The 20,586-nt window shown below is 27.5% G+C and overlaps 1 protein-coding gene across 2 annotated transcripts in view; it reads right to left on the reverse strand.

The window, feature by feature from the left end:
* Nucleotides 1-771: 771 nt before the first annotated feature.
* LOC107442808 (DNA mismatch repair protein Msh2) overlaps nucleotides 772-20,586 on the reverse strand; it is a 40,008-nt gene continuing 20,193 nt past the window's right edge. For both annotated transcript variants that reach the window (XM_043041725.2, XM_043041730.2), the window contains exons 13-27: nucleotides 20,200-20,333; nucleotides 19,911-20,027; nucleotides 18,317-18,431; nucleotides 16,669-16,724; nucleotides 16,471-16,551; nucleotides 15,235-15,406; nucleotides 14,213-14,338; nucleotides 12,342-12,437; nucleotides 11,374-11,435; nucleotides 8,609-8,776; nucleotides 6,389-6,480; nucleotides 3,907-4,061; nucleotides 2,905-2,972; nucleotides 2,110-2,199; nucleotides 772-1,226 (exon numbers count right to left, since the gene is read on the reverse strand). In XM_043041725.2, the coding sequence (XP_042897659.1) occupies nucleotides 1,020-1,226; nucleotides 2,110-2,199; nucleotides 2,905-2,972; nucleotides 3,907-4,061; nucleotides 6,389-6,480; nucleotides 8,609-8,776; nucleotides 11,374-11,435; nucleotides 12,342-12,437; nucleotides 14,213-14,338; nucleotides 15,235-15,406; nucleotides 16,471-16,551; nucleotides 16,669-16,724; nucleotides 18,317-18,431; nucleotides 19,911-20,027; nucleotides 20,200-20,333 (1,739 nt within the window). In that variant the 3' untranslated portion in view covers nucleotides 772-1,019. The remainder of the gene's footprint in view (nucleotides 1,227-2,109; nucleotides 2,200-2,904; nucleotides 2,973-3,906; nucleotides 4,062-6,388; nucleotides 6,481-8,608; nucleotides 8,777-11,373; nucleotides 11,436-12,341; nucleotides 12,438-14,212; nucleotides 14,339-15,234; nucleotides 15,407-16,470; nucleotides 16,552-16,668; nucleotides 16,725-18,316; nucleotides 18,432-19,910; nucleotides 20,028-20,199; nucleotides 20,334-20,586) is intronic.

The raw sequence follows: 20,586 nt of genomic DNA on the forward strand, positions 1-20,586 counted from the left end.
CCGAAGACATGTCATCATAATTTTGATCCTCTGTAGAGGGGATGGGACCCCCGTCCAAACATCTTTCGCACATTAAAGAAAACATGTAAATATTCCAGTTAATTATCAGTGGGAAAAAATATTAACATTATATCTTTATCAAAAATTGATTTTAAGAACAAATCAGTAGTCTTATCACTAACAAATTATGAATAAGAAAGTATTTAACCAGAAATAAAGTTTAATGGTGTAAATGCATGATGGTGTTTTGTGTAAATGCTGAGTGCTCTTGCTAACAAACCGACATTATCAGAATTATTAAATACCATTGGCAAAATTTTTTAATTATTTTCTCATACACAGCGATTAGGGTAAGCTTTTTTTAAAAAATAAATCACTCATGGGATGCAATAGCGACTTATCTTATAACTTATGGCTTCTCTGATTGGATATTCAAACGCTCTGCCAGGCATGCATTGGCACAAGGAACAATTAAGATCTAAATTTTTAGATGCACCAGACAACATATTTTAGAGCTATTCTAGAAACCCATTCTCTGTCATCTACAGAGAGAATTAGTGGTCAAAGTAAATTTTCCAACATGATGATGCCTCTATTCATGTCGCAAATATATTATGTATGATTACAAATTATAGCTTAAATAAATGGACTTGTGCAATTGTTTAACTTGAGTTAATTATGACAAATTTAAGACAATAAATTTTCCTATTTTAACTTTTTGAAAAATGGATATTGAATGCATATTCAAAAGTATAAAGCATTTTTCAGAAATTTTTATATAAAAATGATTTATTCAGAACTACGAAATATGGATATATACACATGGGAGAAATACAGATTATCACACATGTTTTTATATTTTAACATATTTAAAAATGCATATTTGTACGGAAGTATCACAAAATTTATGTTGAACATTTCTGTTAGGTGGTGTTTTCACTAGATGAGAAATTCAAGTCTTTTTGTACATTAAAAGCATATTTCCTTTCAATATGAAATGAATTAAAAGTGAAAGGAAATTAAGAAAATACAGCTTTTTCCATTTCTTCTAATTTACGTAATAATTCTTTAGCTTTCTCTAACTCAATAGTTTCAGTAAAGCAAGATGAGTTATTCTCAGCTGTTCCATTTGTTGAAGTATTTTCATCAACTTCCATGGCTTCATCCTTTGAAGATAAAAATTCTCCTTTAGAGGGAAGAATACCCTTTAATGGTGTTAAAAGTTTCTGAAAGAGTAAAATAATAGGTAACCATCTGATTAATGACTTAGATAATAGAAGAGTTATCAAAATAAATCTTAAAAATTGATTTTTCTGATTAAAAAAAAAATTAATGTATTGGTTTTTAAAATTTTCTTTTAAAAAAATTATTATATGAGTACTTTTTGAAAAAAATTCACATTTGATATCAATAGAGGATGCATTATGCTTCATAAAATACTTCGATACATTCTTATTAAAACAAGCTTGAAACTTATTTATCATGAAGCTTAGCTAAGTTAAATTTCATCAACAGATTTATAAAACAGTAAGTATTCTTTTTATCCATTTTACAATGTAGTGAATTTAGTGAGGAAAAATCATGTTTATTAAAATGACTTTTATTATCCCACCATTTAAAATACTGTAAAATATGTTTATAACAAATAAATAAAAAAAAAGTATTAAGATATTTCTATATAAAAAAATATATATACTTCCTATTGAGAGGGTAATAACTGGTCAGACAATTTATTTCGTCTGATAATCTGTTTGACTTCACTTCATTTTATTAGAATATCAGCTAAATATTACTTATCAATGTTCCACTTCATCAGTATTAAATGTTGACATGCATATTTGATTACTTTGATTTTGTAATTCTGACCCATTAAAATATGAATGAAATTTGTCTTTTTAATTTCTGTCTTGATCAACACTCAATCCAGAAATCATCTAAGCTATGCTAGTTAAATAGCAAAACAGCCAGTGCTTTTATATAAAATTTAATGAAATAAATTTAATGATTTTGATTAACTGAAAATTAGTTAAACACAACCAATGAAGGGGAAAAAACAAACATAAAATATTTCCACTAATGAATAATGTACATTTAGAATTTTAAGCTTACCTCTGCATTTGGCAAATGACCAAAAATATTTGATACTTCCTCATAAGTCATGATGCTGTTTTCGAGTTCAATTAATTTAGCATTAGCGTCCTGAAAATGAAGAATGCAATGATGAAGATAACAAAAGTAAACAAAGGGGCAGTTAAAATGTAACATGTGAAACTATTAAATGGCGAAATATTTTTCAGTATTACAACATGGAACAATTATTGTATCTCTTTGTTCCAAAAAAAAGAAGAAAAAAGTATTCGAATAAACTAAAAAAGAGTTAGAATCCTTTTAAGGCACGTAAATAAATAAAAGGCTTGCACAGTAATGGTAGGCTACTTTATGATAAGAATAACATTTTTAGTGAAAAACATCACAATTAAAAAAAAAAAAAAAAAAAAAAAANAAAAAAAAAAAAAAAAAAAAAAAAAAAAAAAAAAAAAAAAACAAGAAAATTGTTAAAATAACTATCCAAAAAACAGTTTAAAGTATAACTATCACCTCTGGAATATATATATTTATTAACTGGGCATAAACTGCAAGTATATAGAGTCCATATCATAAGATAGAAACATTAAGAAAACAAGACAAGAAATCAAAGGAAAATTTTTTTAAAAATTTAAAAAACAAGAAAAATATAAAGCCAGGAAACAAAATAACAAAAAGATATAATCTCATACAATTATATTCACAAATTAGAGACCTTTTTTTACATTGTATTAATGTAACCAAAGCAAAAGATATCAATACAATAGTTTATTGTAATATGTACAATAGTAAAAATAAATAAATTTAAAAAAAAATTACCTCAATGACTTTAGGTGGGAAACCAGTAAGTTCAGCAACATGAACACCAAAGCTTTTTGTGCACACTCCTTCAAAAACAAAATAAAAAGGATAATGAAATATAACAATAAAAACAGCAATTCAAATTATAATTATATAAGTTATAAGACCAAAACACTGTTTTATTAAAAGTTTTTTTAAAACAGCTGCAGATGTAAAATCATTGGATAATCGCAACTAAAACTGAATTGAAAGTGATAAGTCACATATCTACAGCTAGCATTATTGAAAGCAATTCGAAATTTCAGATCAAAATTTTTGAAGAAAAAAAATTTATACATATAATTTTAGAATTGTCTTAGATTATGGTATTTTCAAAGCTGGAATAACAGTTACAGTTAAAAAAAATATTAAAAACAACTGAAATTTTTTTTTTGCAATTAAAATTAAGATTTTTTTATAAGAAGGCAATTTTATATATAAGATAGTACACTAGGGAACTGATTATCCGGAACGGTCGGGACCATCGCTATTCCGGATAACTAATTTTTCCGGTTATCTGAATCACTACAAAACGCCGTTTTTTTTTATTGTTAAACCCAACTAAAAAAAAAAAATTTTGAAAATAATCTCACAAATAAGAGAAAACGATGAAGTAATACACTAATGATTATTTCCAAAATGATGGTAAGGTAAACATCTTTGAAAAAAGAAAGAAAAATCGTAAAATCTTACGAGGAAAAATTTTTTTTTTTTTAAAAATGGCGAAAATTTTTTTTGAATTTTGTTCCAGTTTTCTGATTTCCGGATAACAGGTTCTGTACTGTATAATGAAAATCTAGCATTTTTGCCCTTCATTTCTATGAAATGAAAATTTTAACTTTCATTGAAGTAGGAAAAAAAAAGGAAATATCATTAAAAAAAATAGTGAAAGGTTTAAGCAAATAAAAAATTATTTTACTTTAGAAAAGATGTTATATGTTTCTTAAAGGAAAAAAAAAATTAGAGATGTGTCAAACTAACCTTCTTTCACTTGGTATAAGAAAGTTATTTCTTTCTCAGATTGTATAGCTTCAACATGTAAATTACCAATCACAGGAACAGTATCACTCAAACTCGTCAACTCATGAAAATGAGTAGCAAACAAACAGGGAGCTTTCAAACGAAAAGCAATTTCACTGGAAGAAAAAAAAGTTTTCTATATTTCACAATTTAGAACAGCAAAATTTATTCATATATAGTAACAGTACTAAAAAAAAAAAGGCGGAATAATGGAGATATAGATATTTCTCTTGTAAGAGAGCCTTTTGCCCGTAAGGGTAGAATTTTGGGCCTCAACGCAAGGGTTTTAAAATTTTTCGAGATACCCATAGTGACTTCTTAAATAGTGCGTAAAAAAAAAGCTCCGTAAGCTAAACAGGAATCGCTTGAGGAAGATCATTGGTCGTTTCACTGGTCACTGCACCCTCAAGAGACACCTCTACATTATGGATATTGCACCCAATCCTCTTTATCGTGGTTGTCATCTCGAGGAGGAGACTTCACAATATATTCTTCGCGAGTGTGAAGTCTTTTTGCTCTAAGATTTGAGCATCTGGGACAACATTGTGTTAAGGCCTGGGAATTACAGAATATTCCTGTTAGGTGTATGCTGAATTTTGTTTCAGTTATAAAGGTTTTCCACAACGCCATGATCTAGGGTTTGGGTATAACAGGTCTCTGGTTGATGCACATTGCTCCTCGTAGCTGCCCAACCACCAAGTCTAAGAGTATTAAAAGGCAGAAAATCGAAACATCTAAGAAAATGTAATTATTTGACAATTTAAAATAGGGATTCTTAAAGACTTCTGAGATTGGTTGCTAGTGCTTCACAGGGAAAAGAACTAAGAATTTTACTTTACATATTTTCAGCTTTAAACACACAAAATGAGTATAAATACATTCCAATTACTCTAGCGTTCAGTAAAAATATTTTTAAAAATAATCAGATTCACTATAACTCAGCAGTTAACAAAGTCAATGCTTATAAACACGTAAATATTTCGCTGGAATAGAAAAATTGCTACTTAATTTTTTAATCAAAATCAAGTAATTATACAGTGTTTGCAAGCAACATTGTAAGATACTATAGTGCATTGAAAAGTAATGTTGCATGAATACTGCACTTATAAGACTGACTTGGTTTATTTAAAAACTATAAAATGTTCCCATTTTATGTAATAAAAAGATTTGACATATTTTAAATTTTAGAATAAATTGTAAAATAATCACGAAGCTTATCTGGTCATATATTTCAGGTAATTTCTAAAAAAAGGAAAAGAACTTCCAATCTAATATACCAAAATGTCATAGCAAATATTTTTCAATTTCTTACCGGTGACATCCTAAATAAGGTGACTGCATTCAAGTACAACAGTTAGGTGGTTTACTTAGACAAGTTGTAAACTTAAAACAGGGTGGCTCTATTTGTTGATAAATTACTGCTTAATCTAAGGTTAACTTAAACAGGCGATCAATTGATAAAATGATTCAACAAATTCAATATTCAAATGCATAGTGAAATAAGGATTATAAGATTTTGTAGACATCATTAGTATGTTTGAACAAAGTTACAAAATAAAGGAAAATTGTGTAATCAGGAAAATTATTTAAAACTACAATATATATATACATATATAAATTTAAAATTTGGAGGAAAACTAAAGTAAAATATTTTAAGCTAATTTGAGATATTATCAACAAAAATATTACCACCAATATGAATTTAAATGTTTGTGAAAATAAATAAATAAATCAGAGTGGCCACTCACATCAGATATATTAACAACAATGTAAATAAAACTCATATTTAAGCAATATTTCCTTAAATGTAATAAGTTTCTAGTAATTCTGCTAAATTCTAGTTTAGCAGGGAAAGAATTTTAATGCAAGCAAAGTATTACTAAGTTGATAATATTTCAACAGTTTGACGATAAATTTCAGTCTAAATAAAGAATAAAGTGGATATAACGGATGGCAAAATAATTCAAATTAAGAAAAATTCCAACCTTTCTTTAAAATTCCCTGATTTTTCCAGGTTTTTATCCAAATTTCCCTGACTTTTCTAGTTTTTTTCCAGTATAAAAACAATTCCCTGATAATTCCAGGTTTTCAAGGTGGGTGGCCACCCTGTAAATGTATGCTTTATACTACCACTATCATTTAAATTATTGTTGCTTCTATCCATAAACCAATATTATTTATAATTTAATAACTTTTTTTTCTTCTTTTGCTCAATAATCTGGATTAAAGATAGCATCTAAAACCACTGCTTTTAAAGGTTAAAAATTACACAGAAAAAAAAAAAAAAAAGATTTCGGTAATTTACAGTAGCACATATATTCAACAAAAATTGCAAACAAGGCCATTTTAATAAGTCTAACTTTATATAAAAGTTAAATAATAGCAAAAGTAACAAAAGTAAATACATATGTTTAAAAATAAACAAAATGAGTAATAAAAATACCATGAAATAGAATGTGAAAGTCCATAACCATCAGCTGTTGATGTACCTCTTCCCAATTCATCAATGATGAGTAATGACCTGGAGGTACCATTCTGAAAAACATATTTTAATCAGAAAAAAAGATAATGGAATAAAACCATCAATAAATTCATAAAAAAAATTTTTAAAAAAATTTAAGATTTCATGCTTACAGTTTTTAGAATTGCTTTAAGAAATATACTATCAAACAAAACAATAATTATTTTCCATAAAACTTGGTATTCATTTCTCAACAGCAGAGAGGCGAGTAGAAGGTACGCCAGCCCAGGATGGGCCTTGGCCTTCTCAACAAGCCTATACCAAGACATTCTTCCCTTAGGTTCTCCAGTTTATTATCTTTAAAACTTGTAGGTCCTTTTCAAGGCAGTCTAAACATCTTAGGTTTGGACGTCCTCTTTTTCTTGTACCTGTTGGTCTGGCACTGAATACTTTTTTGGTTGTTCTACTATCCTCCATTCTTATGTGGCCTGCCCATTTAATCCTTAGAATTTTGATAAATTTAATGACATCAGGTTCTTTATATGCTTTGTAAAGTTCCGCGTTTGATCTTCTAAACCAGGTACTGTTTTTACTTATTCCATCAAAAATGCTTTGCAGTATTTTTCTCTCAAATCTAGCTATCATATTTTCATCTCCAAGAGTCATTGTCCAGGTATCACATGTGTATATAAGCACTGATCGTATAAGGCATTTATAAAGTAACACTTTTGTTTTTCTTTTTATTAGGCTTGACTTAAGATATTTTCTTAGAGCATGAAAACACTTATTGGCCATCGTGATTCTCGCGTGTATTTCTTGTGTAGTGTCATTTTTGTCGTTAATCTTAGACCCCAAATAGGTGAAGCTATCAATGGCTTCAAATTTGTATGATGTAGAACATGTGGTTACATAATCAGACACTACTATAAATATTTTTGTAACACAATTTTAAAAAAATTTCAAATTAATAAAAATTTATTTACTAAGCAAAATATTTTAAAATAGCTTATAAAGGAAAATCAGATAACTTAAATGAATAGACAAGTAAATCAGCTAGTTTTTTTTCTTCAGAAAATCTTTAAGGAAAAATTAAAAATAAATAATAAACAAAACATTTGCTAGAGAAGACTTCTTTTGAGAAAGTTAAACCCTATAAATAATTAACATATATTATATGATTTTAACAACAGAGACAGAGCAAGAAATTTTCATAAGTTCAAACTACAAGAGCTACTACAAACTTTATTTATATGGAAGAAAACGACTTTAACCTCATTGATGCCACTTAGCTAACATGATTATTTTGTCAATGCAATTATTAAAGTAGCTATAGAAGCCAACATTTCTAATATTATTATTTTTTTTAAAGCATTTTTTATTACCAGTTTTAAAAGCTATTTTTATCATTTAGCTGGATCTGCTAATTAGAAAAATTACTCAGCAGTAGAAAATACTGAAGGCATATAACAAATTTGCTCCCATCTGTCAATATTTTATGTGATAGATGTTTAGTTACTTCAAAAATTACAATAAAAAGATAAAATAGAATGTCCATCCAATCTAAGGGCTCTGAAAATTATCAAAACCTCTGCAAATTATATTTTCACTCAGATTTAAAAATTGAGCTTAAAATATTACTGAAAAATCATTTTTAATTCCTAAACTTACTAAATTATTTGTTTAAGGGGCTTAATAAAATTTGTTTGCCAATCTGTAGACATATAAGCAGATGGGAAAAAAAGACTTTTGAAAATAAACTCCAAATAAAGTTCTTTAATTAACTAAGAAATCTAGGTCATCCTTTCATTCCTTGACCCACTGGCCAACCATCTTAAAAATCTATCCCCTAAATGTAGCTGTTGGTGGGGACAAAAAAATTATTAGACCCCTATATAGAAAAAACATATTTGATCACAAAGATATTTGGTCACAAAAATCACTGTTGACATTCTTTACTGGCAACACTGTAAAATGACTAAGTTAAATAAAAATTAAAACACTTAAGCACATATTGATAAAAAATATTTAAATTCAAATAAGTTATAGTGACCATGTCACTACAACTACTACTTTTCAAAATAAAAAGTGTAAAAAGAACTAAGATTACTTAAGATTATTAATTGGCGAAATTCAAAACTTAGCTCCACTTTACTGTAAGTACAATTTACAACAGAAAATTATGACAAATGAAATACAACTTACTTTTAACATTCGTTGCATTTCTAGCATTTCATGCATAAATGTTGAAATTCCACTAGTAGGATTATCAGAAGCTCCTATTCGAGTATAAATGGCATCCGTAAGAGAAACTTCTGCTGATGAACAAGGAACAAAGGACCCGATTTGAGCTAAAAGCACATTTATTGCCACCTGTAATGTAAAAGGAGATCAGAAAAATTTTAAAATATAATCGTGAATCTAAAATAAAGGTCGTGGGTTCGATCCTCGCCGTCCGAAGACTCCCCGTGTAGTAAATGGTGACTGATGCACGTTAAATTTGTCGAGTCTCAAAGTCCTCCATGTTCCCACAACAAAGCAATACCTCTGGGGGTACTGATCCAGGAGTTTCCTTGTCTTCTGGATTGGGTCAAAATTACAAGGCTACGGAGTTGAACGTTAGTAGTCGTAAACCCATGAAATTGGGTCTGCTGTTCAACGACGGTTATAAAATAAAAATAAAATCAAAAAATTGCATGAGATCTGAAGGTTTTAAAACATTGTTTCAAAGAAATATTATTTTAGTTCATAATTCATATAATTTGGAGTGAACAAAATAAAAAATAGAAGATCTTAATAACTTTTGATCTTATAATCAGATTTTCATTCATTAGTACTTAAATACTAAGATTAGATTTCAAGTACAGTACAGAACCCGTTATCCGGAAATCAGAAAACCGGAACAAAATTCGATAAATTTTCCCGACATTTAAAAAAAATTTTTTTTTTTCCTCATAAGATTTTAGGATTTTTCTTCCTTTTTTGAAAGATGTTTACCTTATCATCATTTTGGAAATAATCATAAGTATATTAGTTCATCGTTTTTTTCTCTTTAAGACTATTTCCAAAATGTTTTTTTTAGTTGGGTTTAACAATAAAAAGAAACGGCTTCTTGTAGCGATTCAGAAAACCGGAAAAATCAGTTATCCGGAATAGCGATGGTCCCTATCGTTCCGAATAATCGGTTCCCTACTGTACTAAGTTAATACAGTCAAATCCCATTATAGTGAACACCCGGATATAGTGAACAAAATGTTCGGTTCCGTGCTTTTGCTATACATGGATAATGTTATTTTTTGTGGATATAGTGAACCAAAAAACTGAAGAAATTGGATATAATGAACTTTTTTCTGTCTTCAACTAATTTTTTTTGTAATAATTTTGAAATTTCTACTTCAAAAAAAATACATATACCGATTTTCCAAACCATCTATATAGTGCATTTCATCTTGTTTGCTTCTTTTATCTCACTTTCCCATCCCTAAACAAACAAAGCAGATGTTTCCAACCCAGGTGAGATCAATATGCATTTTCTGTCACACGGAATGAGCAATTATTCATTATTGGTCAAAGGGTTGGACACTAATGTGTGTTGATAAGGCCCTCATTTCAACTTCTTTTTGCTCTCAGTTCAGTTTAAAAAATCATGCAAACAAGTGTCTCAAATTTAACTATGACGAACAGTAATCATAAAGCGTTCTCCATTGATGATAAAATGGGCATAATCAGAAAAATTAAAAATGGATGCAATCAAGCTGATATTTGCAGGGAATATAAACTATCCAAATCTGCTGTTTGTAACATATGGAAAAAATAGGCAATTAATAATTTCTGCTCATGAAAAAAAATTTAGATGGCAGAAAAAAGTTGAGAAAAGCAGACCACAAGGATGTTGAAGAAGCATTACTGAAGAGGTTCACCAATCGAAGTATCTGGAGAAATGTCGATGCATTTGCGAAGTGATTTCATGAGACTACTTTTGTGTGCTCGAATAGCAGGTTAGACAGGTTTAAAAAGCGGAACGACAGAAATTCAGGAGAAATTATCCGAGAGTCGGGAATTTTTTCGATATCTGATGTTGAGGATTGCTCATCAGCTACAGATTACTAATTTATTTGTATGCAAGACGAAGAGTAATGAAAAATAACACATTTTTTGCTACTACATAATTTTATTTGAATAATGTGCAATAAAAGGGAGGAGTTTGGGAACCATTAGGTAAATTACCTGCGTAACGGATATAGTGAACTCCCGGTTATAGTGAACAGAAATTTCGGTCCCTTGAAGGTTCACTATAGCGAGGTTTGACTGTAGTTCAAGAACCTAACCTTAAATATGCTAATTATCTTTTAACTGCTCTTCTGCTTACATTAAGAGACATATTTCTACCCCACACATTCTTAGGGTCAAAAATATAAATCAAGAGAAAAAGGAATTTTTATTTAGAGAAAGTATGTTTTTGAATCTGATTTTGTAAAATAAAAAATTGTCTGCAATTAAACTTCCTATGTCTACTGCTTTAAAACGTTAAGTTTGGATAGGAGCTCGTAAAAATCTTATAACATATAAATATATATAAACCTCATTTTATATATAAATCTTATAATAAGAACAAATTTTCTTAAAGTGTTCTATTTTTTATTAATAATTACAAATTTATTATTAATAAACCTTAATAGTTACGGTTAGTAATAGCAAATTAACTTTTTTATTTAGTACTAAGTACCTTTAAATCATTAAAATTTATAAATGATAAAAAAACAAGTTTCAGTCAAACACAAAACCTTTTTTTTAAGCAACTGATAATCCAAATAATAATTAAATAATTTTAAGATAATGTTAATTTAAAAATAACTAATAATAGATAACATTTGTCATTCAAACTATACACATCAATATCAAATTGCAAAAAAAAATTAAAATGTGGAAAAGAAAAAAAACTCTAATTCAATTAGTAATTAAATACTTACAGATCTAATATAAGTTGATTTTCCTCCCATATTTGGTCCAGAAACAAAATAAAAGTTCTTTCCTAATTTGAAAAAAAATATATATATTATCTTTTATAGTAAAATTCATATTTTATAATACTAAATATAAATCTAAAATTATTATTTTTATAAGTTTCTTAGGTATACACAAAATCATGTAACATCTTGAGAATTTTAGAATAATTACAATATGCAGTCACAAATGATAAGTTTCTTTAATCAATACAAAGAATAGACTTAAATACAATAACTTTACAATATTAGAAATTTTCTATTTTTTCCATCAACAATTAATTAAAACATACTTATAACTGCTTATAATTAATTCTGTTATCTTGAGACGTGATTATCAGCAATTAATGCACTGAACTGTCATTGTGAAGAGCTAGTGTCCAATCCCTGGTGGCCACTTGATGCACACCAAGCTTTAGAATGTTGGGTACCAGCTTGTCTAGGAAGTAGAGGGGGGCTGGTGTTTAATGTTGACCACATTGGCTGGTGTTTAATGTTAACCATCACGGCATTGTTCACAAAATTGTGGAGCCTTAACTTCCCTGACTCTTTAGCCTACAATGGGCTGTTGTGGAAAAGTTTTACTTTTTTATACATTTATTTTGTTTAACAATTTGAACAGTTTTAATTAGAGGATATTTGACACAAAATAGTTAATGAGTAATTTATTTTCTTATCTAAAACTTTCCTTATTTTTCTAAAAATAATACGATACAAATGTTTTTAGAGCTGACAACTTACACTAAGAAGATGCCTGTAGACAGTTGAATTTAAATTTTAAATAAAAAATTTGGTTAAGATAAGTTTTTATTACCACAAAAAAGTTAATTTTATTCATTTTTAAAAAAAAATTATTTTATTATTTTTGCCTTACTTTTACATTTTTTTTTAAAAAAGCGAAAAATGTTTTAAGAAACAATTAATTAGGAAATTACCTTGAGCAGACAATTCAACAGAGTTAGGAATAAAATTTTGTAATTTTTCTTCTAGAACAGGATGACGCATATCTTTTAAACACAAGTAAAAATAATCTGCAAATATACAATAAAACATTTGTTATAATCAGTAAAAATCATATAGTACAGGATCTTTTAAAAATGATAAAAAAAATTAAGATAATAAAAAGAAAAAAAAATCTTAAACAATATTAATATTAATTTTTTATTTTTTGATTGAATAGAAAATGGAGATCAAGTTCTATTTAACTCTAACTTTAGGATTAATGGAATGTTTAGCAACTATTTCTTAATTTACAAAAATTTATATTTAATTAACTTTTTCAAAGTTTTAATATTATAATGCATTGTAACCTAACTATAATATGCAAGTAAGGAAAAATATCACCATTCATCTTATTAAATACATAGTACCACTATCTTATTAAATACATAGTTGATTGATAGAAAATCTATTTCGAGTTTCGGGATATGCGTATATCTCTACCATTTGATGCCCTGGTCAGTAAGAAAACAATTAATATGAGCTTCTATATTTATTAACAAACGTAACAATGAAACAAATAATAATTAGACTGAAACAAAACAAAAAAAATATAAGAAATAGGAGCTTTCAAGAAATGCTCCTTCAGGCATGAGTGCATCGAGAACAACTGAAATAAAATATAATTTGATTGGCGACGAATTGACGCCGCCAAAAAGAATTAATTCGTAACATTGATTACTATATAAGTAACAAATATCTTTTGAAATAAAAAGTTTTTTTCATTACTTAAGGAATTTTATTATAACAAGCAATTAGCAATGAACACTTTTTATAAAGGATAATCAAGTACAATAGAGCAATTTAATACATTTACAAGTCTTGAGCCCCTGAGTCTTGTTTCATTGATATCTACATGGATTCTTTAACAAAAAATTTTAGTTCTGCTCCATCCAAGCAATGCAAATTGATATGTATACTGTCCTGATTGACAGTCCTTTAGCCACTACAATGGCATGGATATCTTCAGCTTTTTTTTCCTTACATATTTTTTTCCTTCCATTTATATATTGGAAATCAAATAATTCCTTTTTTTAACTTGTTTCTTTTCCATATCTACATGTTGTCATCCAGACAACTTAAAATCCTTGATACATATTCCATTTCAATTCAAAGAACTTAAAAAAAAAACCCAGTGATGTCATAAATATCATAAGCAATGTTATATCATTCAAAAAAATTCATAATTTTAATCCATTTTATGGTAAATAAAAATGTTTAAAATTAGGATATTTGTATTTAAAATTAAATTGAGATTGCGGCAATCCGATGACCACAATATGAAAACATAGGCTAACATAATACGAAAGAATAACCATCATAAACTAGGATAAATCAGCCGGGTGCCGAGCGCTTAAACCCCAATGGGCAAACGAGGTTTGAATCCCAGCAATGGTTTGTCAATTTCTATACAGCTACTAGCTTGTACTAAGCACAATGCTGACAAAAAATTATCCTTAGAATATCTTTCTCAACAGAAAAACTATGGGAGATGTTCCTCTCCAAGTAATTCAATAATTTAGGTCAGTTATAACAAAAAGTCCACAACAAAGGAAAGCTTGATCCAAGAGTTTCCTAATATTCTGAGTTGTTATAGCCACAAATTTGACGTAAGTCAACTATTTTGTGTCAAGAATACAATAGTATAACTAGAATTGCACTTTTTAAAGGAATATTGTGTCGAAATACAATGATTGGTATGATCACACAACTTATTCCTAAATATTATGAATTCCACTACAACTGCAAAATATTTCACAAAAAAACAAAAAAAAAGTTTTGAGACTAAGAAAAAAAAACAGCAAACCTTTTTCAGTTATAATTGGGCGCACATAAGTGTTGCAGGCATTCGCCGCTTTATGTGCAAGAGCAACTGTTACATCAAGCCAGGATAAGGTACCACTCAATTCCTTAAGGTGAGGCGTGTAAGGAACTGAAACAGGTGAATATATAAAAAATAATATTATAAATTTATATTTAAATAAACAAGGAATTAAAAAAACATATTATTAAAAAAATTTGGAACAGTTATACAGGAAATACATCGATTTACTTATAAGTCACAAATATAGTGAGAGTAACTTACATAACAATGTTTATTTATCTGTTCACCTATTTCAACATATATTTTTTAAAGGTTTGCCACAATTTACTGCTTTGATTCGTGTGAAAATGCATATTTCCCTACCAAAAATTCTTAATTGAGCACAAAGTTAAAGCTGATAACTTATAAGTTGTGAGAAGCTTCATTAAAATGTTATATTTTGATAAGAGGTAGATTATTTATTTTTCGGAACATAGCAAGACGAATAATAAAGATAGATGGGGCATACAGCCGTTTCAAAACTATGAAAAAGACTCCCTTTCAGTGTTAAGGTAAAGAATGAACAGTGATTGCTATTCAAATGTATTAATTTTCTCTAATAAGAAGTGGTAAAATAAAATAAACTAAGTAAAAGAAATATTTTGAAAGAATTTAGAACAATTATATATTGATACAATTGGTAAGTAATTATTGTCTTACTTTTTTTTTTAAAGAGTGTACACAGAAAAATAGATAAAAATTGGAGAAAAAAAACTGTTCTCTATATTGTAGTAAAAAATTACTTCAATTTCTTACATAGTTTTATTAATTGCTGAATAGTTAAATAATATAATTTAATAGCTTAAGTAATAGTTAAACATTATGTAATTAATTTTCAAATAACATGGCGTAAATTTTATTTAGAATACGTTTTTTTTTTCAGTAACCTACTAATAGATGAAAATGTAAAAATCAAATAATTTAAAAATACTGCTGAATGGTACTTATCAAAGAGCAATAATTACCAGCAATTGCTATCATTTCAATAACAATTTTCTTCTGAATTTCCTCATAATCTCTCTTCAATGTTGCATAATTATCACTCATTCTTAGTAAAGCAGGACTCTGAAATTTTACTCCACTGTTTCCTGTGGTAAGTATAGTGTATTGCTTTTTATTCCTCAAATTGCTTTCTTCCTGCAGAAAATTATACATTTTACAAATAAGTTTGCATTTTTCAAACATTGTGCTATTTTAAAAATTATACAAGATTAATTAAAATTATCAAATCTAGTCTCAAAATAACACCAAAAAGAAGTAGAATACATGAGCCTGAATCAAATATTTATATTTTTATGTACCAATATACAATCTTAAGGGATACCTTAAATATTCTGTCTAATAAGTATAAGCAATATTTTTATAAAATAAAATTTACGTCAAGACGTCTTTCATGAATCTATTCAGGAGTCAGGTTTCATTGCAACTGAGAATTCTTATTCCCATTGCAGGACTTAAAAATTACCCTTGGAGCAGTCAAAATGATCTATCCCCTCCCAATTGCCTGATAAAGGTTACGTCCACTTTTTGAGGTGAAAAAAAATGTATCTTTAAAGCCTTTAGTCTTCAAAGATTTAAAGTCTTTCAAAAATCAATTTAGGAGTCAGGCTTTATTGCAATTGATAATTCTTATTCACACTGCAAGACTCAAAAATTAATAGTGGTCAAGAACCTCTAATTAGGACTACCATCAAATAATTATTGATCCCTCAGACCAGAAACCAATTACCTATGATTATAAAGGAATAATGATATACCGTTTTAGGTTTTAGATTTTTTGGCTTTGTGGTTTAGTCACTACATAGATGTGAATTACTCATGCTCTATAATTTTTAATTTTTTTATTAATATTTAATATAAAATCTCCTTATGGTACATATATAAATTCAAATTTTATAAAAAAAAATTCCATTTAAATAGTTTATTTTTTCATCTTTACAAAATGATAATAATTTATTTGTATGAAGTTTCAATTGCAACTTTTCTTAGTTTACAAAATTTTTTATATAGTATTTGTTATATTTATACATTTAAAGTTTAAAAGAGGCAAATGAATAGACTATTGAAAATGTGTATGGACTAACATAATATTTTAGTTTGGTGTCCTTTGTAACCAGTGGCTTAATTTCTTTAATATCTATCGCTGCAAAATATAATTAAAATGCTCTAAATCAGAACAATTAATTTTTTTAAATTCTTACTTTCAAGGTGATTCTATAAGCATAACCATTCCTTTCATACAGTTCTAATTTTACAGTTGAAAGACCTAGATCAGTTTTTGTCTACAAAACAATAAAAATAATTAGTAACCAATCTTAAGCTAAAACATTCATATATATTTATAGAAACATATATTTACTAAGAATGAAATCATAATCATTAAGTGAAAATGAAAATACCTTTTCTAAATCAGCTTTCATAGACTTTTGTAAATTCTCCATTTCTTCCCTCATTTCTAAAAATAAATAAAAGTTTTTTGTAGTGCAACAACTACATTTAATGTATTAAAAAACGAAAATATAAGAAATCAATAAAAGCTGTCTGCTTGAACAAAATCAGCAACAAATGATTGAAAAAATTAACAAATAAAACATACGGAATGAAAAAGACATATTGAAAATTTACAGTCGATAAGAAACTACCTGCTATCATGAAATTTACTTTGTTAAATTAGCTTTATAAAGTGCAGTTTATTCTTGTTTTGCTTCAATCTTTGCCAACATACTTAAATCTATTTACAGAAAACATATTTCTAAAACAATTTACTTGTTATTGAAGTACAAAAAAAAAAAATCTTGAAAATAAAATTAATTTAAATAAATATATTATCTGAAAGGATTCATCAGACAACAAAAGAGAGATAACAATGAAATACGTGCATACTTTTTTTTTTGCAGTTATTTATGAGAGACTAAAAATAACTAACCAACAGGTAGCTCAGACTAGAAAATATTTGTGGTCAGTTGACTTTAGGTATATAATGATATGAAATTATACTGTTTTCTTAACATTGAAAACATTTTTTATAACACAATATTTACTGAGAAATGCTAAATAATCTTTTTCCATAAAAACATTTTTAAATTTTTAAAAATACAAATGCATTAATGAAACAAAAACAATTATTGCAGAAATCTATTAAACAATGTATTTTTTTTAATTTATTTTTTATGTCCAATGGCACATTAAAAAACAATTGAGTAACAAAAAGATAACAATAAATCTATAATTGAAAACAAGTAGTCCAGGAGCATTCCCAGATTGAAGTCCGAGAAAAAAAAAGGGCATCTAAACAGGTGAGACAAGTCCATCTGCTCATGGAGATCACACAAGGTACAAAAGGATCAGGTACCACGTTGATGAGACATAGATATTTATTCAGGCACTCCTGTCTAGATATCAGACGAAACATGGCAGCAGATTTCATCCTAAGTCACTGAGGGACATTGAGAATCTGGTTAAGCCATGGTTTACGGGAATTGTGGTTTTGAGTTCTTCACAGACAGACACTGGAGGGCAGAGGTTCCCTATTTTGCTAGGAAATTAACCGTCTCATTCCCTTGGATCGCACAGTGGGCCGGAATCCATTGGTAATGAGTCAAAGTAAAATATCAAACAATGTAAGTTGGATCAAAATTGAGTATCAGAAAATTTCCTTCAGAATCTGTACCAATGTTTCCCTCAAAAAATTATGTTCCAGGCAACTCCAACTCGTTTTCCTGATTTGGAGTTATTCCATTTTTCTATAATCACTTTTTTTTTAAAAAAAGAAGAAAGGAAATGTATAAACTCTCATATATATATAATGACAGAAAGAATACGAAAAAAAAAGAACACTTTTGGGGTAACAAATTTAGGGTGATAAATTGTTATTAATACAAAATTTATAGCCTAATTTTAATTTATTTCTTAAAGAAAACGTGAATGCTAACTTTTCCTAAACTTAACATCAATAATTTATTAATACATATTATTCATTTAAAAAATAATATTTAATTTTTATGCAAAATAAGATATAAACTCTTAGAAAAATTTTAATTCACTAACCTTTAAGATTTTCATCAAAATCTGGCTTAATAACATATTCTCTATTTTCAACAGCATCAAAATCGATCATATCGTCAATCATTTCTCGCAGTTTGTCTAATTCTTCGATTTTTTCCTATTAAAAAAATTATTAAAAAAAAAATTTACAAAAGAATTTTATTTTCTATTTTAATATATTGTGGTAAACAGAAAGGAATATGCAAAAAAAGAAAAAAAAATTATTTTTTGGAAAGTTATGTTTTTTTTTATCATCTATTAAAAAATTACACTGCTTCAACATTTTATAAAAATATAAAAGTGATGTAAATTTTAAAAAGTTATGTAAATTTTAAAAAGTTAAGTAAATTTTAAGTTAAAACAGTAATATAATGTATTTGAATGAAAAAGCTGAATAATTAACTCTTAACAACGAAACTTAAAGCAGTGTTACTTTGTAAGTAATTATTCAACTCATAGACTACGACTTGAAAACGTTCTTATTTTTATATTTCTTTTATTTATGTCAAAATTAATAATAAGTGTACTTCATAAATACGCTCTTAAATCTTTATTAAAATAAAGATAAGTATAAAATTTAATGATTAAAATCTTTTAAAACCTTAAAGTGCTACTGCTTCATAAAATTCACAATAGATTTGATTGATAGATTGAATTTGATAAACTTTCATAAATGAAAATGTAGCAGCATTTTCATTTATGAAGCATTTTTCTTCAGAGTAATAAAAAGCACCTTGCAACGAGCTTAACTTTAACCAAAATTGCTCAAGCCACCCCATGAACTCATCAGTTCGCAGAATGACACCATAATAATGAGACACTTAGTTTTTCTCTCCCATCTTTAATTTCTATTTCTTTTGTTCATAAGAATGGGACAATTAGTTTGTCTCCCCATCTATAATTTCATTTCTTTTAAATATCCCACTTGTGTTATTTTATTTAGTTAAATTTTAATTACATACTGTTGTTCACTAAATAAAGTTGTCACTTTAATGCAGTAGAACTGTTTCTGTTTATTTCTTTTTTTTGTGCCGAGAAGAAAAAAACTTTACTTCACAAAGCAGGCAAAACTTCAAAAAAAAAAAAAAAAAATTTATAAACATAAGAAAACACCACAAAAGCATTTTCCAATATAAGTTCTAAAAGTTTCACATAGATATTATTTTTTAAAAACACAAAAGAACCTAATCAAAATAAGTACAACTCCTAGTTTAAAGAATATTATAAGAAGTAAAGCATAAATATCAGTATTTGATAACCACCAATGCAAAAGTTACTAATATGAGCTGGAATTGATTATACTGTGTCAAAAATGGATGATATTACATAGTCACACATCATTACAATTAAACGTTATTTTAAACTAAATCTAATGGGGAGGGGGTGAGATCTTTAAGGAGCAAGAAAGCTCCTGTTTACGAGGAAGATAAACTTCCCTCCAATGAAATTACACAATATTCAATTATTTTTTCATAAAAAAAAAATTTAATCTACCTTAAAATATTAAAATTTGAAGCAATATGAGCTTCAAGAGTGGATATAACATTAAAACCCTTTTTTAAGTACATTTATTAATGGGCAAATTATTTAAACTCACTTTCAATGGGACATTTATGAGATGTTCCAAGACTGCTTTTTTGTCACCATCATATTGAGAAAGGTATTTTGACAGATTTGGAATTTTTGTTAGTACCGTATGAATCTTGTAAAAATCCTGAAATGAAAGTAAAACATCATTTTTATTCATTTCAAGTCAACTAAGTGATAGAAAGCAGTTTACATAAGTTCATAATGCAGCAAATATCATACATAATAAAGCCAGTTACACAAATTAGATTCAACAGATTCTTTTTTTAAAAAAAAATGGGTTATTTTAATAAACTGACCTGTAAGTTGATTACTCTTCGGTGAATTTTTCTTGCAAGGAGCTCAATATCTACAAACTTCTCAAGAAAGTGTTGGACTTCGATCATAAATGTTCTGTCTTGAACAAATATATCAACTAAATCCAAACGTTCCTCTAAAAATAAACCAAATTATAATTATTTTCATTAATTCACTTCCTAACTAATTTTGAAAAGATACTTTTATGTAACAAAACAAGGCTTAATTTCTTCTCTACATTTTAAATGATAGTAAATCATTGTAAAAATTAATCATTCCAAAAAGAACATTAAAGAAATCAAAATTTCTCACTATTTAAAATCACATGATTTCTGAACTAAACAGTACACCAATTTATTATGCGTATACAGTGTTAATTGATAACATGG

The sequence above is a fragment of the Parasteatoda tepidariorum genome, chromosome 2 (assembly GCF_043381705.1).
Source record: "Parasteatoda tepidariorum isolate YZ-2023 chromosome 2, CAS_Ptep_4.0, whole genome shotgun sequence".
In the NCBI taxonomy this organism is placed as follows: Eukaryota; Metazoa; Arthropoda; class Arachnida; order Araneae; family Theridiidae; genus Parasteatoda; species Parasteatoda tepidariorum.